This window comes from Apodemus sylvaticus, chromosome 9, assembly GCF_947179515.1.
Source record: "Apodemus sylvaticus chromosome 9, mApoSyl1.1, whole genome shotgun sequence".
In the NCBI taxonomy this organism is placed as follows: domain Eukaryota; kingdom Metazoa; phylum Chordata; class Mammalia; order Rodentia; family Muridae; genus Apodemus; species Apodemus sylvaticus.
Window position 1 is genome coordinate 24197208 of NC_067480.1, and position 26978 is coordinate 24224185.

Sequence of the window (26978 nt, forward strand, 5' to 3'; positions counted from 1 at the left end):
CAGAGCAAGTCAGCAGAGGCAGTCCGGGCTGGGGAGCAGACTGAATCAGCCAGTTTGGAGAGGAGTTTGAGCCAGAATAGTGGGAGTGAACCAGCCAGCCAGAGATCACAAAGAACTAGGAAGGGGTGAGCTTATTCCACAGGAAGTTTCTGGGGCTAAAAATGGTCCAGGCCTAGAGAACATGATATGAGGCGAGGAGCTTCCAGGGCTAGGCTTAAATGAGCCAACTGAGGCAGTAAGCCTCCGAGATGACGATTACATCAGCCGAGTAACAGTTACTGTAGCAGTCAATGTTTCTGACACAAGAACCTGGAATAGACCCCACCCTGAGCAAACTCATAGATATGGTAACCCTTACCCTCATGGGGAAGAAACTCAGTCACCTGTTATAGGAAGACTGGGAGCAATCATGACAACATGAGTCCTGTCTGATGGGATGGGATGAGGGGTAAGGGAGTGGGGTTGTCTGTTCCTTCCTCCCATAAACTGGCTGATTAGTATTCCAAGCCATTCCCTGACAAACATGGGCAAAACACCTCCGTATCTCATCCCCATGCCTGGGATAGCAAGGGAAGAAAGGAGCCGGGTACTTTATCTTCAGTCTTCACCCACAAGCCAAGGACAACCAAATACACGCAGACACTCAGGAAGCCTGACAGTCACTACATCATAGAAGGGGCTTTCTGTAACCTATGTGCAAGGCAGGCTCCCTGCAGCCAGGCAGATCCTTCATATGCATCTTCTACCTCAGATCGCAGCACTAGTAGTGTCTGGAAGGTTAACGTAATGCTAAGAGGGATCAAGAAAATAGCTAATAGATCTCAAACTGCATGACTGACTGGCAGGAACTCCAAGATAGTTATGAGAGTTGTTCTGCATTCACTTAGCAAACGGTTCCCTTGGGTCTACCAGCTAGCTAATTCTTTTTAATCCTGGGATCTGGATTCTCCCACTGAGGTCAGGTTATGTTTTTTGAGAGGTTATTAAAATGGAGGAGAAACATCCCTTTGGTTGATCCTTTCCTTCATACAAACTGAATCCACAGGAGTTGTTAGGTAAGGCAAGCTCTGAAGAGAAGGGGCAAATATGGCCTTCCCAAGGAGGGAAGGTCACCGTGGAGGCAGCTGCGAGCAGTAAGCAGACCACTGGTGCGTTCAGTTCCTGTGGATCTGAGGTACAGCTTGCTATGTCTGTGGCCTTGAGCAAGTTAGTTAAAGTTTACGACCCTCAGTTTCCTCAGCTATAAAACCAGGCAAAAGGGGCACCTGCCTCGAAGGCTTCCAGGGGTTATGACAGGACACACAGAACTCCTTTAACAGCAGTGTCTGGCACCCAGCAAAGTCCAGCAACTATCTGCAACCCCAACGTGAACAGGATGTCAACACAGGCTTCTCAAGTTGTGGCTGATTTTCTGTTAAAAGGTATCAGCAAATCAGAATTCTTACAGGACATTATTCTCCTGTCTGGTGGTTTCTCTCTGGGCAGGTGTGGGAGTGGGGCCTGCCACGGTGCATCATGGCTTTTACTGTGCTGACTGGACAGGGAAGCAGTTCTCACCTTCAGATATCATGAAAGACCCAAATGAAAATCAAGTAGAAGAACAAAGCTTCCAATTTATCTCATTAGGAAGAGCCAAATCAAGTTATTGAAATGCCCAGCAGAGCAAGTCACCACTTAGTTCACACATCAAGCTCGGTGACGGGAGGCTCCCAGGCACCATGCTTTTAGTGACTTCAAAATATTTCCCAGAATGTGCTACATGGATAACTTACTCTGTGGTGTCCAATTTTGTGGCCTGGCACAAAAACATGAAAAGGTGCTTTGAAATTCTCCTGCCTGATAGTTCTAGAATGATATGGAAGCCAAGACTCAGATTTAAGGAGTTGACAGGAGGAAGCAAAGTTCTTGGCTCCTTAGTCCCCTGGAGATGCAATGATTTGTTTGCATGGCCTTCAGACCAGGCGACACAATATTCTTGTAGCATTCCAACCTTCCAAATATGCCTGGACTCCAGGACAAAGCCAGAAAGATCAAAATCCTTTGCAGCAAAAAGCAACAAAACACACACCAAACTATCTAGGACATAACATCACTTACAAGGAGGCAGCCCTGGCAAGAAGTGACTCTGTCTCTCATAGAGCAAAGTAGCTTTGGGTTCCTTTTCGGAGACCACAGAAATTGATCCACAGATCACCTCAAAGCTCTCGGGAGGCCTGAAAGAGGTAGCTACGTATGTGACTGAGCCTATCCAGCCTGCTCAACATGTGTGCCTGGAGGCAGACATGTTGATGTGTCCCACATATTAGCAAACATTACGTCATTAGGCAGAAATTAGACGGAAAACGAAGGGGGCCTAAAAATTGACCAGGAGTTCGGATGCTGTAAATGGCTAATCGGCCATTTTTCACCTGAAGCCCTCTCCAAATGCAGTTTTGCTATTAAGCAAAACCCCAAGAAAGGTAATCAATTCCAACTAAAAAGCACTTATCCTGAAGACGGTGTGTGTGCGCGTGAGGCACTTCAAACTCCTGGCTGCCTGCCAAAGCCAGACAACAGCCATCAATGTTCCTGCCTTCCGAGGAGCACAGGGGCCATGCATAATTGACTAGAAGATGGGCTAAAACTGTGCCCAATCAGTATGTGATCAAAAACGCGTGGAATATTCAGCGCCACTTGATTACACGGGCCTCCGTCCTTCCACTCTCCTCTCAGAATCTCTTCAAGGTCCGCAGTGCTGTAATAAGACCATTACTGTCAAGCGGTACGAATCGTGGGCAATGAGTCTTGGGATGGGGAGTCATACTTCACAAGCTCCCCTGGTTTCTCGCTCTCTTTTTTTTGTGTTTTACTGCATGCAGAGGCGGCAGGGCGACGAGGTGGCAGATAATGATCACATCACTGTGTGGTAACTAGAAAGGCACTTTTAAGAAAAGGCAGAGAGAAATCAGCTTAAGAGAAACTAAAACATTTCCCTTTGCTTTTTCCCCCCTCAAAAAAATTAAATAGAATTAAACTGTGTGCAGTAGGCGCTCTTCCTGAACTCTTATATAAAGTCATTGCATGTAACCATTTGATAGATTTTCATATTTCACAAAGCCCATTACCTCACAGAAAAATGGCCAATTTCCTCCATCTCCTGCGTACTGAAGAAGCCCCCGGGTAAGTTGTGTGCGCGCACACGGCAATGGCTGTTCAAGTTTCCACTGCCCTCCCTTCTCCCACGGGAGAGACACCCATGGCTCCATACATGCTGCTCATTACTTGTCTGAGATGAGAAGAGGGTGTGGCCGAGAGGAAGGAAGATGCTGCAGAGGGCTAAACATACAGCTTTCCGGGGAATCACGCCTTCTCTAAGGCACAAGTAACACATCTCAATAAAACAAGAGGTCATCAGGATCAGAACTGGAGTTAGGGCAGCCAAGTCTTTGATCTACACCTGAATAATACTCCTATGAATGGCAGAGGGCTCAACCAATCACTCCCTGCTTCCTGCCAACTCCAAACGGCCCTTGAAATGCTCACTCCCTTCATCCAAAACAACAAAAAGAATAGGCAGTATCATCCTGAGGGTGAACACAAAAACTGGTCATGTTTCAAGAAACTGCAAGAGAGACTGCCCTCGTCAGTCAGTCAGCGACTAATCCTGTATGTTCTAATCGCTTACAAAGCAGCTGAGCAGTGACTTGAGCCTTTACACTGTCCAAATCAGGGCAAACAAGAAATATGTTTGCAAAGAAGCCAGAAGGAGATCAGTTTGCGAAGGATAGTTTCCCACTCTCAAGAGCAGAGAGGGCAAGGACCCTGCTGAGCCTGACTGTGTTGCAAAGAAACACAAGTGGACCAGGACAGTGGTACCTCTAGGGTCTCTGCCCAAGCAAATGACCAGGCACAAAGCTAAACACAGACTACCCTGACCTAGAGGCCTAAGAGAGCCTCTGATGTCAGCCGCCATCACTGTCTGGGGAACATCACTGCTTTTCGGACCCTTTCTCTATACTTGTGATACAGAGGGCCCCCATCCGTGACTACCCACACATGACATGGTTCAGGGCAGTGATGGCCCTGCTGTGGCTTTGTAGGTGCCTGAGAATGTATCTGACAATGGATCCCGTGATTTGGGAAGGGACTGTCATGGTCTATTCAAAAAGCTTGAGAGAAAGACCCACGAGGCAGGGCAAGATGAGGCGCAGAAAGCAGGTGATGACTTGGATTGGGGAGGAAGCAGTAACTAGAGGGGTACAGCATGAGAGGCCTCTGCCTCTCCCAAGGTGGTCTCAGGTCACAACTCCATCACTGAATTAAGTGACAGCCACTTCACATGAAGACTTCAAGGCAGATCCTGACTGCGAAATGTTAGCAGACCCAGGAGCTCCTAGCTGGGCAGAGGAAAATATGTTATTACTGAATCTTTGGAGGCATGCTGGACTGACAGAGCTCCTCAGGCAGGAAGAGCGCCTCCAAGGCCAGGCAAACAGCAGGGCGTGGAGGCCTGTTGCACATCTGGGTTCCACAGTGAAGTCTTGCAGAAATGGGTTTATTCTTCTGTATGGTGGGGGGAGGGGTCAGGGAACTTCAACTGATCACTTGTCCTGTCCCACGGCAGTCTCCTAAGGACAATGAAAGGGCTCTAAGCTACCTCCTAGGACTGCTCTCATTTTCCCTTAACAGAATTCCCCTATTTTTCCTGCCTTAGGAGAGTAGACATTCCACACTCTATCATACACAATGGAGATACTTTGTCCTTTTGTGGAGTCTCCCGGGCAACCAGGATGTTCTGGCACCAGCCTTTGCTTCCTACGGTCTCCATCACTGCTCCCTGGCTCAGGGGAACTAGTTCCCATACAGTATCAAGCACAGCCCTTGGCATTCAGTAGGTGCTCAATGCACTTTCATGGTCCTGAAGCTAAACCTGTTAGTTTGTGTGGACTTACTAAAAGACCAAAACCCCTCTCCTATCAGCGGGTCTGTCGTGGTGGGAATCCTCTGTTCTGGCTTCCCCCGCAGTAATCGACTCATCTTTGTTTACTTCCAACCTGCTGACTTCCACAAAGGATCTGAGAGCGCTTACAGCTTGTGTGTGTTTGTGATGGATGAACTGTACCCTGCAGGATGGCTTTTGAGTCAACTGTGTCCAATATACAATGTCAATGTCTAGAACAAGCTCAGTCCTGCTTAGTTTCAGCAGGTTTGTTCTCTGAGAGCTGGAGGGAGCTGCCTGAGGACTCTCTTTGGAAAGCCAATCCAGTGTGTGGGCATGAGTCCATCAGGACCCTGTGGTGTCTTATAGAACCCACAGCTCAAGGGTGGTGAGACCCTGCCAGTCTCTGGCAGCCTTGGGCAGAGAATCAAAACCACAATATTATAGTTTTATCTTTGTGAACATGGTGGGATCCTTGGTTTTTGACTTTTGGAACAACTCAATGAGTCAGGATGCCCCCTGCACCAACATACATGCCTGCTTAATACTAGGTTAACTTCAGGATGCAATACTAGATAAGTCTCACGGCATGCAAACAACTGCTGACTAAGCACTCTCCATGCTGCTGCTAATGGAGACTTCACAATCCCTTTCCTCCAGGCCAGCTGCCAAACTCAGAGCAAAAGCTGCCATGCAGAGGGCTGCTGAGAGAAAGAACATGCAGTGACAGGTGACAGCATCCCTCATAAAGCTCCCACCTCCTCCCCTCCCAGAAATGACACAAAACTGAGAAATACATGTTCTCTGGGATCACATGTGCACAGCAGGTCCTGAACCCATGCTGCAGGTCCTGTACACCATGCACATCACTGTAATAGACACCCAAGAGCTTGCTATGCTCTGATAACAGAAGAAACACCGACCACCTAACCATGATGGGTTGGACCCCCAGCTTACCCCAACAGCTCCAAACGCGTGGCACTCAACACAGCCAAATGGCCAGAGATTAAGAGCTGCTATGTGCCTACAGGTTACTTGCTGATAATCCTAAGCAATGAGAAAGCAACCATTGGCTGCTGGTGCATAACTCTTTATCCTCTCTGCAAAGACCTCCGGAGCATCAGCTGACACCTCTCCTGTGGTGACTGCACTGAAATGTGTAGGGAAAAGTGATCTCTTTCTAAGATTTATTACATGAGAAGCATTGTATACCAATCTAAAGCTAAGTTCCAAATAGACCAGATGAGCCTTCGCTCACATGTAACCTGAGCATGTGGCTATGCCTCTGAATACCAAATCTTTCCTGGGCATTCCTTTGCCAGCCTAGGTATATACCATTTCGAGTACCTGTTTGTGCCATATGAAAGTTCTGAATATCCTGGGGGGAAAAGCAGACCTGGATTTTAATTCTCACTGTCTCCAATGGTGCCCACTCATTTCCCCATGGTGGTTGCTTAATATTTGATGGAAGAAAAATAAATGATTCAGAATTTCAGGGTCTCCTCTGCGAGAGTGAAGCAAAGCCAAGTGGACGGCGACCTCTGCCACTTTAGACTTAATGAAATTTGTCAACATCTTGGGCCTCACTTCTGAATGCTTGTGAGAGCAGCAGGGAGGAGAAATTCATTTTCTGCTGTAACAGAGAGGTTTGTGGGCAACTTACCTTGTCTAGGATAATTCTTTAATAGGCATTCAGGATCAACCACTCAATGGTTCAGTAAAGACCCAGAAAGCACTGAAGGAATGAGATGAGGAGGAAATAAACTCCCGTTGAGACCTTTCACACAAAGCTCTGTGAACTGGGGGGAGCTTGAGGGGGGCAACTCCAGGAATTCCACAGACGCTGTTGTATAATAAGATTGGATACACTGAGACGGGTCTTGATTTTTAAGAGAAAGATCTTTGCCACACAAATCTATACGTTCAGACCTATATGAAAGCACGGGTCTTATCCGTGGAATCTGGGAAATTCAAGGAGGCTTTCAGAATGCTCCACTCCTAGATTCAAACGCCGCTTCCTGTACCTCAAAGCTTTGCTTTTTGCCTGACGGAAAGAAAATCAAGAGACAGACGGCTCTGTCACCCACCAGCAATCTGACCCTGGACAGGAAAGACACTTAACCTCTCTCTCCTTCAGTCTTCTCACTGGGGAAACAGGGAAATTAGTACTTGATGCAAACTTGCATGAATGTTATAAAACTAATGAGGACCACCATACCCAGGGCCACCTCCCTGGCTGTGACTTCCGTTCAGCAACAATACATGACCTCACCGTTGGATGACTGCTAGGAAGGAATCCAGAAGGCATCAAGATTTACAGACAATACCCACAGTTAAGCTGTTAGAGACTAGGAACTCCTTAGTGTCTGAAGCTTTCCCAGGCACACGCTTGTAAGCACGGTCCCGGGACAGAGAAGATGGTACTAGCTGTCTTGCAGAATCCATAACCCTCAACTGTAGCCTAGTCAAGCCTGTACCTCACTGCAGTGCTGGGCCATCACCTCTTAGAACTGCCTGGCTCTTATAGCTTCCTTCTAACCCAGAGTTAGAGGCTTTCACACAAGGGTCTCACTGACACTCGACTAGTCAGGACCACCTAGTACTTGATGGTCATCTGGCATCAACTGTGCATGCCATATGCCCTGCACAACTAGTCTGTTACCAGAGGTCCATGACAAGACCCAGTGCTCTTCCCACCATTTCTAAACTCTTCACCCGTCCATGATTATCAGACCTAAATGACACAGCCAAGTTTTTCAGTATGTGTAATCATCCTTAACAAATTAACCTCAGTTGAAGAGCTAGAACATCAAAGGTATTTTCAGGCAGTGCTGGTGACAGGGCAGGAAGTGGGATCATATGATCATATGAACATGGGAGGGAACAGGTGTTAAAGGGAGAGGATGGCGGCTTCCACGGTGCCACCTGTGGACACGTGTTAAAAGAAAGGCACACAATGAGAGAGGGGATGTCCACTGTCTTGACTTTGCCTCTTGACTTAGCTTCATTCTCCTCTGAGCCTTCACAGGGCAGGTAGGGGATTGGAGCAGGTGGGCAGGAGCTACACAACCTCCACTTCTTAGGACTCCTTTGATGCCCATAGTTAAGAGCCTGAGAAGGGGCTCAGACTCCCCAAATCCACTAATAATCCCTAGATATGATTGTCAAACTACCATGCTGGAGTCCTAAATACTTACAAATTTTAAAGTGACAGTCCCTACTCTTGTAATTTACTGTGTTCATTGGATTCATCTTACCACTAAATTTTAGATTAGCATACAAGCAACAGGTTTCAACACAACATCTACACACATACATGTTAGTATTAAGATCAGAACAACTGCTCTGCTAGGTTGGTAAGGCATCTTCTGCCACGTGGCAGAGACTGCGTTAATGCTCATCTCCAGAAAAGCGAGTGTAGGGGAGCTAGAGTGGCCACTTCTGTTGTACTGAGGCCCCTGCTGGGCACCATTTCTGAAGCTGAAGCAACATAAATCCTGACACGATCTTTCAGCTCTCCAAAACCACAGAGGGAAACATCTCAGGAAGCCTGAGGAGCAGCTCTTGCCATGCAACTGGGGGTGGCACCCGGGGCATGCAGGGAGTCCTGGGGCTCCATGGATGAATACTACACCCCTTAGCTCTCTGAGGCTTCTGGGCTATGCCTATGTAAAGGAAGGAAGACTATGGGCTGCTTTCTTCAGGGTTATACAAGAGGCCCCATGGGGCAGGCGTGTGTGGGCAGCAGCTCCAAGGCTTGGGTGTTTGGCCACTGGTACACTTATACTGAGGATGGGGCAGAGATGAGGAGGCTGGTGAGACACTCCCTCCACCTCTGGCTTCCATGGACGTCCTGTACCTGACCTCTAGGGAAGGCCACGACATCTGCCAGGGACACTCCTCCCCTCCCTCCTCTTATTTCCTCTCCAGGCCCCTTCTCATGTCTCTGGAGTCTCTTCAGTAAGTCTCTAGTGACCGGCCTGGGCACACTATCAGCTTTTCCCCTAGGACTCTGATTGAATTAGCTATCCATGGGATTTTATTATTCCTATACTCATTTGACTGTAGTTGTCTGTTACTATCACGAGGTGGAAGGCAGAGAGAGCCACTCCTACTTGACAGGTCTCTTCTACAGTGTGATTTCTTACTCGGTACACCCATGACCCCACCCTTTGGTCCGCTCTTGACTATAGTATTTACCCTGAACTCATATATAAAAATATAATGGAAATACAGAAAACAGAGACTTTTTAGCATTTTCATTCCTCAGAGTGTCAGTGTCAAGTTAGTCTATTTCTGAAATGCACTTAGAATGCTTGATTTTTAAGGACTTCTGCTGGAATTGTTGACTTTCATTATGAATGAAATCATTAAATGCATTTTGGCTTGGGACAGAATTTCCAAAAATTTCTGAAGTGGTTCTACATATATGTAGTCCGCTGCTTTGCACTATGTATTTATGAAAAGTGGCATTCCCAGCCCTGATGATTATAAAATCAAAATATTGATCAAGTTTGAAAAATGTTGAAGATGCTCTAGGCATCTAGGATGTTGGCTCCAACATCCAGCCATGATTTAATTCTTTATGCAAAAAATAAGGAAGCATCCATCTCATGAGTATACGGATGGACTTTTGTTTCCTAAAGATTGTGTGTGTGTGTGTGTGTGTGTGTGTGTGTGTGTGTATGTGTGTGTGTGTAGCTGGCATTGCAGGTGGCTATTGGTCAATGCACATGGGTCCTGGGCACTGAACTCCAGTCCTCTGGAAGAGCAGCAAATGCTTTTATGTACTAGGCCCTCTCTCTCTAGCTACTCTTTTGTCTTTGGTAAGTTTTATTATATATATGCAAGAAAATCTTTTAAAAATACATTAATAATCTATTATTTATAGATCTAAACACCTATTTTATACATCTTTATTTTCAGGTGGAAATGGGTCACAGAAAAGAAGCCCTGTGCTGTGACACAGTCTACGTCTCAGATAAGACAGGAAGCCATGAGGCCTGCTGGAGGGGACCAGCGGTCAGTGCTGCAGGACAGATACAGACACCCACAGCCAGACAGTGGATGGAGCTTGGGGCCTCTTATGGAAGAACAGGAGGAAGGATTGTGGGCCTTGAAGAGGATAGGAACTCCACAGGACCCTTGGGGCTCTCAAGAGTCTGAATCACCAACCAAAGAACACACATGGGTTGGACCTAGGCCTATACGTAGCAGATGTGCAGCTTGCTCTTCATGTGGGTCCCAAACAACTAGAGCCGGAGCTAACCCAAAAGCCATTGCCTGTAGGTGGGATATGTTCTTCTAGCTGCACTGCCTTGTCTGGCCTTAGTGGGAGAGAATGGGCCTAGCCTTGCAGAGACTTGAAGTGCCGGGGGTGGTGGGGGTGGGTGGGGTGCCCAGGGGGTCTCCCACCTGCTCAGCAAAGAAGGGGTGGGGGGTGACTGGGAGGGGAAGTGAGCGGGATGCAAAGTGAATAAGTAAAAAAATAAAATTAAATTAAAAATAAAAGAATTCACTTTCTATTAGAAACTGTGAGTGAACCGAGCGGCATCTCAGCAGACCCATCTGAGACTTCTGAACATGTATGGTCTGGACATCCATCCTTGCTGGAGATACTGCAATGATTTTGTGATCTATGTACTTCTGTGGTACCTATATGCATGTACATATTCCTGGAGAAGACACAGGGCAACCTTGGCTATTACTCCTTTGGCACTGTACACTATTTTTATTTGTTGGTTTTGTAAGCAGAATCTCTCACTGTGGACTGCTGGCCAGGGAGTTCCAGGGATCTGCTTGCCTGCCCTAGGTGCTAGGATTACAAACATGTACCATCAATGGTTTAGGGGTGATCTGGGGGCTCCAACTCAGGTCCCTGTGCTTGCAAGGCAAGCACTATAGAAGACTCTCCCAAAGCAGCTGTCTTTGTGTCTGCTAGGACAGATCCACCCGGTTACAGCTTGAGGATGCAGTACAGCACAGCACCTACCAGATGACCTGAGAGTTCAGAAAGCCAGCAAATGTTACTTTCCACATTCCTTCCAACTCATTAGCTGCAAGTGCTTCTGCTGGCTTGATCTTACAGTGCTTATGCCCAGATCACATCTGGGTAAATGAATGCATGTAAGCAGCCTCAAAGAGAACTGACCATCAGCTGTGCTATGACATTAAGAACAGATACCAAGTGGAAACATGTCACATGCCCTAGACACTCTTGTTATATGACACACACTCATTAAGGGAAATTTTGCTTGGGTCTCCAGGCTGGAGGCTGGAATGGGTGGCAATGATCCCATCTTGTCACAAACCTCTTCTTGGGCAGGTTGGCGCTGTCACTGGCTGGTGGCTCTTGTTAAGGTCTCAGTAACAGCATTTGTAGGAACCTTTTTCAGCGGGAAGGGCTCAGTGCCTGCACCCTTCGATATCACTGTCCACGACTGATGACTCTGCAGAGCCATCCTTATTTATCCCCTAGTAAGGAAACTGCTCTTCAGTTTCTAACCTTGTCAGCAGGAAGCTGCAGGAGACAGAACCGGATGACCCCTAGGGAAGAAGAGGAGCTTCAGGACCTGCAGGAACCCCAAACTGCAAGGCCTCCTCAAGACATCCAAAACAACACAGCCCACCTCACGAAGGATGGGACAGCCTGCTGAGCCACACTGGCCCTTGTTGCTCGTTTTGTGCTGTGGGTTCACAAAACCACTTTCTCTATTGGGAGAAGCATCATGGCGTCCACAGTTCTGAACATTCTAACTGGGAGAATGTTCAGGCAAAACCTTGGCAGAAGGAAAGAGAAAGGTTCTGAGTGATAAGGCTCCAAAGCCTCTGTTCAAGACAGAATTCTGCTATTGTCTATCTCGCCAACCAAACTCGGTGTTAATACAACGGCATTTTGAACTCTGGACTTCTTCTGACTGATTTCTGTAGTTTAGTTGCGGTCATCTTTCTCATTTTCTTTGTGTGCATTTGTAGGTGTGTACCTATCATTACAAGCATGTGTGGAATAAAAACATTGAAATTTACTTGCAGGAGCCATTTCAGAAAGCCCACATCTGGCCACCAGATAGACAGTGGATGTCACAAGCAAGGGCGTTTTCCACAGTGCAGACACTCACTCTGGGAGACCAGGCCCCTTACCTTCAGCAGTGCCCGAGAGCCCATCAGCCTTGAAGTTGCTGGTACTTTTCTTCCTCCGGTGCTTCTTTCTGTTGGCGTGGGGGGAGGGGGGTGGGTCGAGCTTGGGGCTGGTGCTGCTGGAGATACTTGGGCTGGAACACACCGAGTCACCCAGCCCCGTGTCTGCGGCCGAACCGGAAAAGGCAAAAGAAGGCAAAGGTGAACTTGGACCACAGAGCAAGGAAAGGAGGAAAAACTCAAGCAATGTCTTCCAGTGTAAGGCATGAGGTCTCTCCTGAGGCACATAGGCACGAGGTGGCTGGGCTGGAGGCCCAGGCCTCGGCAATGAGAAGCAGCTCACGGCACTTTTGTCCTGTGCACCTCCCAGCCCGAAGCAGGAAATTCTCTGCTTTGTGTGACTGGACTCCTGGAACCCAGGCTCACACTTGGCATCAGGGAAAGCAGCGTGGAGAGGTTTCCATTCTGTCTCCTTTCTTTCCCCTATTGACCCTGCTGCACCAGGAATGAGAAACTGACGCATGCACAGCCACAGAGACGTGTCCTGAGTGGTTGTGAAACTGTAAACACAGATGAACAATTCCTGGCCACCTCCCTGAAGCACGACTTAAGTGCCGTGTGGCACAACAAGCCACGAGTCACCAAGAGCCTGCAGGAGTATCTGCAAGACCGCAGAACTGCAGGCTGAGGAGTTCCTCATACTCCTCAGAAAGGCTTTAAAGCCAGTATGCAAACACAGCACCCACTTTATTATTTATCTTTACCAAAAAGAAGGCAAAAGTGATGCTAGAAGACTGGGGAGAGACAGAAGTACAGAGACGGAACAGAACCCTGAGCAGGGCCAGAGGAGCCTGGGTGTCGCACCTCTCTCCACCCCAAGCTTTCAGAGTCCTTTTGTCTTGAGTCACCAGTACGAGGACAGAAAGGCCTGCACTGATGCCACTTGCCTGGCTCCTGCTTTCTGAATACGACCACCCTCTAGAAGCTGGGGCTCCACCACTGAGAAACTTCTACGACCCTTGCTGATGTGCACCACGGTACGAACTGGGGCCTACTGCCTTCTGTTCCATCCCTGGATGCTACCACCCTCCCACTCCTGGCTTTCCAGGCTCCAGGCTTTCTGGCTCGCGAGCCTGCTTCCCCTCCCTGGGTAATGTGTACTTCAGTGAGAGCCGACAGTCCTAGCCCCATTTCAGCCTGTGGTCTGGCAGGCTGGCTTAGGTGGTGGTGAAGGTCAAGGTAAAACAGCTTCTAGCTTCTAGCTAGGCACAGTGGCAAACACCTTTAATCCTACCACCCATGAGGCAGAGGCAGAATCTCAGAGTTCCACGCCAGATTAGTCTACATAGTGAGAACCCAGGCTCAACAAAACCCAACCCAACCAACCCAATCCAACTAATCAACAACCAACCAACCAACCATCCAACAAACAGAACAAACCAATACAACCAACCAAGCAACAACCATCACCACTAGAACCAACCAACAATCAAGCAATCTGTTTTCCCAAAGCCCTCGTCTAGTCTCTGGGACAGGTACCAGACTCCCAGATGGTCATCCATCCTAAAGCCCCCCTTCTGTGTGCTATCTAGTGTCTGAGCACCCTTTCTCTTAAATATTTCACACATAGATTTCAAAAGATGGCCCCCTCTTATGTGCACCCCCTGTGCCAGGCCCACTAACAGTGGTTCATGCCTGTCTTGTCCCTATAGGGTTCACTCATCAGGCAGGAAGACAAAGAAAGCCACTCACTCCTACCCAAAGACCTTTCCATGTAATAGGCTTGGGTGTCCCACTGTCCTGTTCCTTTAGTTTTACACTGACACCACTGCTATACACTGTATCAGTAATTCTTCATCCCACGCTATTGTGTTAAACCTGTACTCTGGGGGTCTGAGTGTGGATACTCTGCACTGGGCAGTTAGCAGTCTAAAGCTAACTTCAGAGCAATGAAGGCTTCCTTTCCCCAAATGTCCTGTAGTGCCTAACACAAGGGCTGGGGTGCACTGTAATTAAACTACTGTCCACATCCCCGTCTCTGTGAGACACTTAGAGCACATACATGGACTCTCTCTTGTCTGTGCACTATCGTCTCTAGTCTCCCTTTCACTACCTGCTTTCCACTGTTCTCCGAAGCATGCACGGTTCACAAAAGCACTCCTTCTCACTGCCAGCTGCTCCTCACTTCTCACCAGTGCCTCCGAGGGCTCACTTGGGTGGGCAGGCCTCCGGGGGCAGCATCTGTTTCCCTGCATCCACTGTGGTTCATCCCTCCCTCTCCTCAGATGGGAAGGCAGTGAGGTCTGCACAGGAAGGTGGGGTGGAAACCACGAAGCACAGGAGGAAGTCTGGGAGAGGCTGGCCCACAGTGTCTGCCCTTCCACGCCTCCTCGGCGGCCTGGTTCTCTCCAAGTGGAGACAAGTGTCTGTCACAGGGGCATCACTGGCTGGCTATGATGTGATGTCAGCTTTATGGACCAGGGTTTGCGTTTTCTCTCTTCACCAGGACAGCAGCCATGGGGAACTCTACCTGCATTTGCCAATTTTACCAAAGAACTGACTGCCCAAGTGCTGGCCCAGATGGGAGGGGACCCTGTGGTCCCCGGTGAAACAGCAGAGCGCCACCAACTCTGCCATGTCCTTGAAAACTCACTCACAAGCATGCTTTTGTGTTCACCACTGTCCTGCAAGTTTCCAACTGTCTAGAAGCTGTTTTTAGGTCAATGACTACAGCCATGAATGGTATCTATTGGCAGTGAGAGAGTCTCCCTTACACTCAGCCTACACTTACTGAGCATGCACTTTGAGCCAACTGCAGTCAAAGAATAGAGGGCAGAACCCCTGTCTCCATGGAGCCCATTTCTAAGGCCTGCAAAGAATGCCTATTTAAGTTCTTGCTTGATTCCTTCAATAAAAGACTGTTTTTCTTGGGTCCTGCCCCTGGAGCACAGAATGCTGAGAGACCCCATCTGCAGCAGACATGTCAACCCTACAGTGAACAGAAGGAGGAGAAAGGACTCATCCACACTCATGGACTGTGGCTCTGGGGACAGTAGAGGGGCCCCTCAGGGGCCAACCATTAAGACTAATGGGAAGACGGAGGTGCCACCGTTGTCACCAGGAGGGTGTGGGTAGAAAAGATCAAGAGTTGTCTTCCTATGGAAGACATGGAAGTGCTTCTGGGTCTGACCAGGTCAGAAAGCAAGCCTTATGTTTACTCTCAGGTAAGGAAGGAACGGAGCCAGTCACTGCTGCGTGCCCTGGGATCCACAGGGCACAAGACCCCAAGGGGGGAAGCCCAGCGACCCTTCCTGCTCATACAGAGATGGAGGCAGGAGATAACTCCTACCATCTTTCCTTCTGCATATTCCACATGTGCCAATGTGAGGCCCAGGGCCTGGAATCCACCCCCATCCAGCTTTCCTTTCCCACCAGTTGGGCAGGCATCGATGTGCCTTCCACAAGTTCTGCCTCTTCACCAGGCGAAGGGGGAACCGAGGAAGGCACACAGAGGAGGAAGGTACACTGAGACCTGAGGGACCAAACGCAGCCAGGCACCAGCGTCTGGCTGACGAGCCTGTGTGGAGACTTGCCCGAGGCTGATACAACCAGGCACTGAGAAGACTGTGGTGATGGCAAGGGATGATGGGCATCATAGGGGACTTGTCCCTTGGTCATGGGAGACAGGGAAAGTGGCCTTGGCTTGAGACCTGAATGGGCCAGACTGACAGCAGCCTTGTGGACACAGGGTTGGTTCCTTGTTACTGAGAATCTACACACAGGCACCTGTAGTCTAAGTATTTATGCCCTGCCGCTGAGATCTTGAGACTCCCCAGGAGCTGTTTAATATCGTCTCCTGCTCTAAAATACGAGCAGTCAAGTGTGTGAGGCTTCTACCCACGCTTCCTCAGTCCCCATTGGTCCTCAAGTCTGACAAGATGTCCCGCTACCCCACCCTCAGAGCCCACCACTTCTCCTGACTGCCTATGAAGAATGCATTTCATTTTGTATCAATTACCAGGCAATAAGACAAGAGACTTCCGTCTATGGCGTTGAATACAGGAGAGAAGCAAGGTGAAGCAAGGCAGTCAAGTTAAAAAAAAAAATTCCAGTGCCTCAGTACTTCCTGTTTGAATGTGCTGTGGTGTAGGGATCCCCCAGATGTGGTTGTTGAGCCAGGAAGAGCTGGCCCATCCTATGTGTTCAATGTTGGCTATTAGTTCTTCCCAATCGGGCATCAATGTTCAACACATACCCCCCAAAATAGATAACATGAGCAATGATGATCACAATCTGCAGGCTCTCGGAGCCCCGGCATGTGAAGTATGAGTCAAAGAAGCAGTTTCACTTTTCACTCGGGGAGCTGACAAGCATGACCAGAGGGAGAATAAAATAACATTCCACTCGCATAAATATCAAGCAGCCTGCTCGAGACTGATGGGCCAGGAATGTATTCTTAGCTATCATTCCGGCAGACAGGCCCAAGGACACTCATAACTTATTTTACAATCATTTAGTTTCAGCTCAAGTGGAAAACGTGACAACTTATCTCTGCCGACAAGATGCTATATCGAACCTCACAATTAACTCTCCTCCGATTATCTGCCCAGCCGATCATTAGTCGAGCCCATCTTGATGGGCTGTTGTGGGGGGCTCATCTTGGGAAGTGCTTCTACCAGGTGTAGAGGGTTTCTCATATCCAAGGGCATTTCCATAGACAAGGTGTCAGTTTCTCACTCCTATACCCCATTGCTTTTGTGGGCAGGGAGCCAAGATGTGTCTGTTGGGAATACTGGGACTCTTCACGAATCACTCGTGGTACTGTTCTTGTATGTGAGTCCCGAGTTACACCTGTCTGGTACCCTCCAAAGCTCTGGAAGTTGCCATTTCAGACATTATGGAGACTGGGGGCTTCCTGAAGTATACCTCCACCCACTGTCCCTCAGGGGTGTGGTTGGAAGACAGGATGATGTGGCCTTGCTCCTGTGAGCCACTATAATCCAGATGACTGGCTGGTAAGATGGCTGGCCATCACCAAAAGTATACAAAATGCTTTAAACTGTGTGTTCCTAAGAACCACGTTTCCATGAACAAAAGAGGGAAAGACAGACACCAAGAGAGAAAGGAACAAGGTGGCTTGTGTAGTGTAGGTGCTAACTGCTCCGCAGTGTCCACAGGTACCTTCGCTTCTTTGGCTGTGTTAGGTACAACACATTGCTAAAATCTTTTAGGTTTTTTTTTCCCCCCTGTATTAAAAGAATTCAGGATTTTCAAAGACAGAGCCATTTGGCACTGCCAGAGGGAACCGCTGAGGGCTAAGGCCTTCCACAAACTCAACAGCAAGTCATTGTGGGAAGTAGAAAATTAAAGGCCACTTGCTTTGATCCAAGGTCAACAATGGGAGACTCATTTGGATCTTTAATAGGGCCTCTGTCCCTTCTGAGGCTCAGAGGGATGTGTCGGCTGGTAAATAAAGAAGAGGCCACCTTTGCCATTGGAGGAAATCACAACATCCCGGGTCCCTGTTAAAAGGTGAGTGTGAAGTGAAGTTCAAACCATCGCCCTGAGCAGGAGCTTTTGACGGAGCTTGCAGCGGGAGGAGGCTGACTTCACTCCCATCTCTGAAGATGTTTCAGAGACTGCCATTATTGTGTGCTTCCTTTTGCAGCGCACGCAGGGGTATACAATGTCAGAAGGGGCAGAGGGACACGGCAGGGGGCGAGGAAGATGACAGGTGTTGGGGGAAAGGAAAAGACAACACAGTGTCAGATGGAGTTACAAAAAACAGGGAGGGAAGGCGCACAATAGGAGGGGCCAGCTCCGAAAGAGGGTCCAGGGGAGAATAATTCCTTCCCTGGCCACTTTCAATTACACCTCGGCTCTGCAGAGGAAGTTGGGATTTAAGAGAGCTGCTTGCCAGCTAGATAAAGCGCTTGCTACCAAATATGTTCATAAAGCCCTTTTAAAAGGCACAAACTGGGTTCGCTATTTACCTTAAAAAACACACACTGGGCTCACTATTAAGGGTCCATGGTTTCTCTTCTCAGGTAGTGAAATGTCCTGAAGGTGACTTAGGGAAGGTTGCAGAGACCTGTGGCTGTATTAGAAACTATTAAGGTACACTTCAAATGAGTTAAGTACTTTACGTGAATTTCACCTAAAAAGAAGTAGGGTTTTTTTTTTTGGGGGGGGGGAGGTTATTGTATTAAACACTACAAAGCAATTAAATAAAAAATGCCAGAAAAGAAAATCCACTTTGGAGTGTAAGAAGATTGGAGAGCAGTTTAGGGGATCCTTGGGCAAAGGCCAGCACCCGTCTTGGGCCATCAGACTGAGTTTAGAGAGTGAAGTGGCTGCCCCACCTAGACCACTTTCCAGCCTGTGGCTCCATACAGAGGCAGGAGGATGCCTCTTCTTGCTGGGGGCAGCTTATCTGTCACGAGCCCCTTCCCTCTCCTGCTTCCCTGTGTTACAGCTCCACTGCATCACGGCGCTGTTCTTGCATTCTGTGGGTTCCTGTGTTTCTCTTGGGTCTTATTCATAACCAGAGGCTTTGGAAAATGCACTCTCAGTATAAAGACATGCGGGCACCAGACAGCATCCCTCAATTCAGAGGACCACACAGTGATCAGGGACACGGATTGTCCCAGGAAGCTGACGTAAGCCTGTGCCACAGAGGAAAGCAACTGGCTATGTGGCTATGTCAGTCAGGATTTGATATTTAAGGGTCAGAAATCAACCGTTCTCTAGTTGATTTTTAGCTGAATGCAAGCTGCACAAAGTTTAAATTAATCTAGTGTACTTGGAAAGACGCAAAGGCAGGCTGAGCAGGGCACGGGGGTGGGAATGAAATCATTTCAAGAGATTCCCATTCCCTTCCAGCCGCGTCTCCTTTTACATAATCAGCCACAGCCATCTTTCAAGTTTGGTGCTTACAGCTGCTAAATTACAAAGAGTCTGTTTCCCAAGGAGGGCTGCCCTGGCTGAACCAGCTGGGGAGAGACCAGGCACATCTAACAAGGAGAAAACTCCAGAAGTTAATTAGATGTATGATTGCTCTTTGATAGCACGATTCCATTCCCTTTTGGAAACTTAGCCATTTCTATAAAAAAAAAAAAAAGTCACAAGAAGAGAAGAAGTGAGGTTCCCAGTTCCTGCTGAAGCCGGTTTTAGATGGCTAGGGCCCGGTGTCCCTGTCCAGGGTCCTGAAGATGGCCAGTTCCGAGTTCTGGGCAAAATACACCTAACTTGCCAAATATGCAAATATGCTGAAGTGGCGGCTTCACTGCAGCCCAGCCTCTTAACCTCCCACCTTCTGATGATTCTACAGCGCTGCACGGACCTGACATACAGAAACACAGGCCTGGAAAGGACTCAAGCTGATTTTGACATGGTGCCCCAATGATTCAGGGTTACATGTCAAAACACGTAAGCAATAGGACTCCTTTTTCTCTTTCAGAGCTCACAGGCCTTGGATGGTGTGACTATTTGCTACTGCTTCCCAGGGCTTTGGTTTTAAGTCATGAATCCACGCTTTCGTGCATTTAGACAACAGGGAAGTCTTTGAGGCATGAGTCCACGGAAATAGGTTCTCACAGGGCACTAGGTGCATACTACTAAACTGTTTCTAGAATCCAGTGCTCTCCCCACCAATGATTTTTTTTTTGGGGGGAACAGTCAGGCTGTCACTGACAGGCAGTAAGAGATGCCGTTCAAACTCCAGGCTGGCTGCGGGCTGTGTTGCCGTGGTAACAACACATAGTTTAATTTTAATTTTTTCCCACGTGAGACAGGCAGTCCTTAACTCCTGCTCTGGGCCTGCCACACCTGTTCTCTTCTCTGCCCAGGCCAGGAGGAACCCCGCCCCCAGCTCCAAACACACGGGGAGTAGCAGCAACACTTGGGCTTCTGCCATGTGGCCAGTGAAGTACAGACGGGATGGATGGACAGACAGACTCACTCTCTGACCAGCTAGGCTCTGCAAAGAGACCACAATACCCACAGCAAACAAAATAGGAGCTCTAGCCTGCATCACAGAGGTTCTGTGGAACAGTAAAATCCACCACGCACAGCCTGCATCAACAAGACGGCAGAGACTGCTGCCCACTGAACAGAAGCCCGAGGTTTGGGAGAGCTGGGATGGTGAGGGGTGACAGCACTACAGTGCAGCCTCCCTCAGTCCTGAAGACTACGCAGCACACGCAGACACCATTCTCCAATTCCCCATCCAGCAGGGTTAACCTCAAGATGTCCCAACCAGCCGGGCGGTGGTGGCGCAAGCCTGTAATCTCAGCACTTGGGAAGCAGAGGCAGGCAGATTTCTGAGTTCAAGGCCAGCCTGGTCTACAGAGTGAGTTCCAGGACAGCAATGGCTATACAGAGAAACCCTGTCTCAAAAAAACCAAAAAAGATGTCCCAACCAGAGCTGTCACCAAACAGACATTGCTTATACCAAAGAGTGGCTATTTCATAGGGAAAGTCTTGGTAACTGCTAGAGAGGCTCTTGAGCGATTTACTTTCAGAAATGTCATGACTAAAACTGGGTGACTCACTGTGAGACAGACCACAGGCAACGCCCAGTCTAGCAGACATGGGGGTGGGAGCCACCTCCCATTTCTTCCACTGTGGTTCTGCCTTCTGTGCCTGTCTCTTATGATATTAGTGCTCCCCTACCCGCTTTATGTTTCCATATGGATTTATTTATGTCTATAGGTGTTCTGTTTGTACATGTGTGTCTGTGCACAACTCTGTGTGTGTGTGTGTGTGTGCACGCGCGTGCCTGGGGTCTGAGGTGGTCAGAGGAGGGGCATCAGATCTCCTGGAGCTGGACTTACAGATTGGTGGCAGGAACCGAACCTGTATTCTCAGGAAAAATAACCACTGAGAAATGTCTCCTGCCCTCTACTTCCCCTTTAGTTTTAATCTTATCAGTGTGACTGGGGTACAGAAGACATCAAACACTGGATAGCTGTTTAATAAAAAAAAGAAAAAAGAAACAAAACACGCCAGGGGCTGTTGAGATGGCTCAGTCAATAAAGTGGCCTGCCTTGCAAGCATGAGGCCCTGAGTTCAGATCCCCAATCCCTATGTACTAGCTCAGTGTGACAGTACATTTCTATAACCTCAGCACTGGGAAGCCAGGGACAAAAGGACTGCAGAGGCTCCTGGGCCATCTAGTTGAGCCAAACTGACCAGCTCCAGTGCCAGTGAGAGCCCTTGTCTCAAAACACACAATGGAAAATGATCAAGAAAGACACCCAGCTTCCACACCTGGCCTCCACATGTGTATGCATACATATACACGAAATACACACACACACACACACACCATGAACAAAATCAAGTCTCTGCAGAAAATACCAATATACCCAGTATACCGTCATGCAGTAGACTCACAGGTAAACATAAAACCCAGGGCTTCTAACTACCAGTTGATAAATCTTCCTCCATGTCTTTACAGCCAGAGTAATATGGGGAATAAATTGCCAACATATTATGATGATAAATTATAACTTATTTTCCCTTGGGGCTTGCATGTAACCTTTTGTTATGTTTGAAGCTGATGGTTGAAAACACCAGGGTATTTTTTAAAAAAATGAAATCAAATGCTAATTTGTAAAATCCACCCTCCTCTTGTTGATACTCCAGGAACCTTGTAAACATCTATAAGGTTTGAAAGCCCCCCTGCCCCCTCCCGTGTGATTCCTCCTAAACAGGAGTCAGGTGGGTGGGTCATGAAGAGGGAGCCGTGTGGTTCCCAAGCCTTTGTTGAGGGTGGGTGGCATACTGCAGACACAGAAGACAGAGATAACATCATGGTGTCCGATGCCTCAAAAGGAAGGCCTGGCCACTTAAAAGAGACCTCCGTTCCCCAGCCTGTCTGCCACACCTGGGCTCTGACAATCGGCTCAGTCAAGGGACAGAGGTTACCCAGTGGGCAGGACACCCTGCCCTTCAATCTCTGCTCACGGGGAATGCTTTGAAGGTTTTTGGTTCTTCTTGGAATTAATCTATAGTGACCCTGAACAGACGGCCTTGTAGCTGTAGCAATAAGGGTGAGTGGGTCGTGGGACAAGGCAGGTGAGGCTCAGCCTTAGAGAACTGTAGCACTGCTGACACTAAGGAAGGGTATGTGTGGAGACAACAGAGAATGGGTGATGTAACAGGGACACCCCTCTGCCCACCCCTACCATGTGTGTATACACGCACATACAGACATAGTGGGCAGCTCTGTCTTGGGCCTGGGAAAGTTAGTGGAATAAGACCACATGAAAATTATCAGTTGGAAAACAAAAACAGCAAAAACTAGATGCACTATAATCCCGATAGCCTGAGAGCTAAGTCAGGGGGATGGCAGCCATACCACAATGAGCTCCTGCCTAAACAAATCAAAAAATTTGTAATGCAGTACTCTCATAGACTAATGCAATCCTATTCTTCAGTAGGATGGATTGATGCAAAGATGCAGAGGCTCTGTAAAGTTTCACTGTTTATAACACTTGTTAAGACACCTGCTTTCAACATGAGCCACCTTTGAATGATATCAACAATTTTGATAAAGGTATACTTCAAACATGCCATCTACGTTTTGGGAATTGCTCTATGAGATTAAGAAAAGAGTAGGCGGAGACTTGGTGCCGACATCTGAGCACCCCGCTCTTTGAGTTTTGCTAAGGACCATTTCTCACTTCACCAAGGTTGGTGCCCAGGCTTGGAGCCTTAGAAAGAGCCTGGTGAGTCTATCCTGGCTCTGACTCTCACCCTGCAGAAGTGTGCAACCTGGAAAAAGAGGTGCGGAGACAGGGACACAAGGGTCATTGCGTACTGACAATTTAGTGTACTAAGGTTGTCATCTGGTGTGCTGGCCCACTTACATCAAACATAGCCAATGCGGAGCCCATGCGAAGATGAGCGCCCTCCATCTGAGCTGCTGCATGAAGCACACGTCCCCGGAACGACTCAGGAGCACCAGACTAATGTGTCCTATTGTCTCTTCCACCCCAGAATAAGAGATGAGGTTGCAGAGGAGGCTTAAGAGTTATTAAGGCTTCCTGCTCTTCAGGGGACCCGGGAGTTCAGTTCCCAGCACCCTCATGGTATAGCTCACAGCCACCTGTAACTCCAGCCCCAAGGGGTCTGATGCCCTCCATGGCCTCCATGAGCTCATGCACATGTGAGGCATATACTTACAGATAAAATAAAATTATGTCTGAAAAATAACCGGCAGACAGTCCCTGAATTGGACAAGAGTGTTTAATAACCAGGACTGTGGTGGGGTGCGGTGCAGTTGTGAGGGATAACCTCCCATGTACAAGGTTTCAGGTTTAATTACTACTTTTGTACAGTGGAGAAAAGTAACAGTATTATCACTCCTGGCAAAGTAATTTAGCATTATGTTGAACCACTCAAAAAACAAAACAAAACAAAAACCAGAACAGACTTCATTTGCTCCAGTAAACTTCACTGTGTTACTCCTAACACTGATTTTGGAATTCGAGCTTTGCTCTAGAAAAGAAAGAAAAGGAGAGAGAGAGAGAGAGAGAGAGAGAGAGAGAGAGAGAGAGAGAGAGAGAGGGAGGGAGAGAGAGAGAGAGAGACCCATCAAAGTGATCCAAGAACCAGGGTCAGACTTCTTGGGGTTTGAAGCGTTTTCTTCATCATGGCTAGAACTTTGTCAATACACTTCAGTCAGACCTGATCTTTGGGAAAATTGCTTTAAAATCAAACGAAAAGATAAGATTGTGTTCCAAAACATAATAACTGACATTTCCTTCTTTTTCCTTAAGCAAAAGCCCCAGCCCGCTGTGGCTGGCAGCAGGGTCAGGAGTGGGTGCAGCAGGGGTGGGATCTGGATCGCTCTCCATCAAAGCAAGCCTCATTCCCATTCCTCTCCCCTACCGCTGCCTTTGATCCCCCAGGGTGAGGTTAAAACAGCAACTCCCAGAAGCCTCCTCAGCCTGGGGGGACCCCTCTCCACCTGCGGCACCGCACCGTTTCTACGCACCGCATCATTTCTACGACTAGAGCCCTCTCCTAGGCTGCACCACTCTCTTCTGCGCCCCGCTACTGTGCAAAGCTTCAGACCATTGCTCATTTTCTCTATCTACTCACATCTGCCCACGATACCCTCTAGCCTGGCACTCCCAGCTCCCTCTGATTGACAACCTGAGCGGCCTTGCTGAGCAGGAGGAGGGTCAGTTACTACCAGGTGAGAACTTTTTCCAGGTGAGCAGTCTGGGCCAGGTACCACCAGGAGTTTCTTACTCCAGAGTTATCTAGGTACACCAGCACCAAAACCCAGACCAGATGCAGCGTTCACTCTATGTCCCATGTTCTCAAACTCCAGCATAGACCGTCACGGTGATGGCTAATGTCAAGTTGACACAGGTTAGAATCATCCAGGTCTCTGAACTCATCTGTAACACTAATTCTAGATTAGGTTGAGGGCCTCGGGCAGAGAAGCAACTGAACAGCACTCCTCTCTCTCTCTGCCTCCTGGCTGCAGATGCCATGTGACCAGCCGCCTCACTCTCCTGCCACCGTGCCTTCCCCACCATGATGGACTGTGGGGCCCTGGAACGGTGGGCCCAAACATCCCCTTTGTTCCTTCAGTTGCTTTTGTCATGAATTTGATCACAGCAGTGAGAAGGAGCCATACAGCCAGGTAGACTCCGACTTTCAGGCAAACAGCTTCCTGGCTATTTTTAGCATCTCCCAATTGGACCATGGCTACAGAGCAGGAGGCAATAGGTGTCATTCTTTCATCTAATCTCTCACCCTCTGAGGCAGTGGGGACTGGATGCAGGGCTTCATACAGATGAGGCAAAAATCTCTCACTCTGCTGCAGCCTCACCTCACCAACAGCACTTTCTAGTTCCAGATCCTGGGATACCTTCTTTCAGGCAAAAGGCATCATTATCTTTTATCTCTCCCAGCAGAACTTTTCATTCTTCAGTAACAGAGACCCCAATCCTGAATCCTGGTGCTGTGACTGTCAAGGGACTGAACGAACAAGCTGTAGATCAGGGACCGGCAGCTTCTGCTGGTTCTCCAGGGGGATTTAGGCCACTGGAAGAACTTGTCACATTTGGTTCTTACTTCATGAGCAGCAGAGGAAAAAATGCAAAAACAAAAAAGAAAATTAAATTTCCTGATATTTCAAAGTGTGCAGGACTTCCAGGCTTTCTATAAAAAGTGGGCACATGCTCAGCCTCAAGTGCATGGGGATTCTAGTATGCTGCAGCTAAATACGAGGCCTGGTTGAGTATCTACCCACTGAACTGTCTGCTGTGCTATGACTACGTTTATTACAGGTCATACGTGAACACGTTTCTTAGGGAACCCTCAGTGACACCATATCTGCAAGTATGAACCTGCTCCTATTGAAGACACATCTGATCGCTTGCAGAAACAAACCTCCAGCCCGCTAACGTGCTGGAGAAAGGCCTGGGGCTTTAGTCCTAGCCAGGGGAGAGGCAGGGTGAGTCTCGGGGGTGTGGCTTACTTCACCTGGTGCCATTAATATAAAATTTGATGCCAAACAAAGGGCCTACAGCTGGTTTAAAGCAGAGTTTCCAGTCCTGAGAAATTAGGCTTAACTTTTTGATGCTTCTAAAGGTATCCTGCTCCATCTGTAGGAAATACTTGTCAAGTTCTGTGTTTACCTCAGCTATGTGCAGGATCCAGAAAAGGATTGAGAAACAGTTTTAAAAAAAAAATGATAGTATGCCCACCTAGAGGAGATGATCCAGAGAGCTGTTACTATGACAAATGCCTGACAAATACCTTGGACAGCTGTGCACACACTGGTGCCCAATTCTTGAACTCTGAGCAGCTCTGATACTCACGAGGTATGCTCATATAAAGCCCTCTCCATCTCTGTCTTTGAAACGGCATTATGATTGTTTTTCTGCAAGTAAGTGCCCGCTTTAAGAGACTGAAATATACACAGAAACCCTTTTCTGCAACTGCAGTAAGATTTTAAAGCCCCCACTGTAGAAATAATGTGTCAATTAAAATAGCATTTATAACTAAATATGTTTAAATGCTTCTTCATAAAAAGGCTAAAACTTAACTCGTTTTAAATAACCATCTGCTTCTGCCATATAAAATTTTTAGTATCATTGTGTAATTAATATTAATAACACTTTCTGTTAATAATCTTATCTGTCAGATAATCAGACAGAGATTTAGCATAAGATACGTCCAGCGACCAAAGTTCAAGAATGCAAAGCTACAGAATATAAACAGGCATGGAGGAGCACACAGTGGACCCGAGGTCAGCCCGGTAGACGTAGAGCCGACCTCCACCTCTGCCAGCCCTAGACCTCGCAGTCGTCTCACACCGTTTTCCTAACTGCTCTTCCTCAGGGCTCACTTCCATCATTCACCTTCCCGCCTTATTTTATCAGATGCCCTTAAGGTCCCTAGAGAGTTCCCATTTACAGCTTCTACCACAGGAAGCAAGGAAAGACTGAAAACCTATTGGATATTACCATGGTCTGGAGAGAGTGCTCAGCTGGTAGTTTTTGCCACACGTGTGAAGACCGGAGTTCAATTCTCTGAACTCATGTTTAAAAAAAAAAATAATCCAAGTGTGGTGGTGTGTGCTTGAAATTCAAAACTCCGAGGGCTGGAGCAGTAGTTATGAGCACTCACCAGTCTTCCAGAGGATATAGGTTCAATTCCCAGCCATTAATTCCAACCCTAAGGGATCCAATAACCTCTTCTGGCCTCTGTGTACAGATGTATATGTAAGGTAAAACACCCATAAACATTAAAGAGAAAAAGCTGTAGCGCTGGGGAGTGTGGTGGTTTGAGTAAGATGTCCCAAAACATGTCTCAGGACTCAAAATACTTGGTTCCCACATGCTGGTTCCATTTAGGAAGACCTAGGATATGTGGAGCTGCTGAAGGAAACACG

General features: G+C 48.0%; 1 protein-coding gene across 7 annotated transcripts in view; it reads right to left on the reverse strand.

The window, feature by feature from the left end:
• The window catches only part of Agap1 (ArfGAP with GTPase domain, ankyrin repeat and PH domain 1), a 432542-nt gene that overhangs the window by 94160 nt on the left and 311404 nt on the right, over positions 1–26978 (reverse strand). For 5 of the 7 annotated variants that reach the window (XM_052192070.1, XM_052192067.1, XM_052192069.1 and 2 more), the window contains one exon: positions 12059–12220. The exons of the other annotated variants lie outside the window; for them this stretch is intronic. In XM_052192070.1, coding sequence (XP_052048030.1) covers positions 12059–12220 — 162 coding nt within the window. The remainder of the gene's footprint in view (positions 1–12058; positions 12221–26978) is intronic. 7 annotated transcript variants of the gene reach the window in all.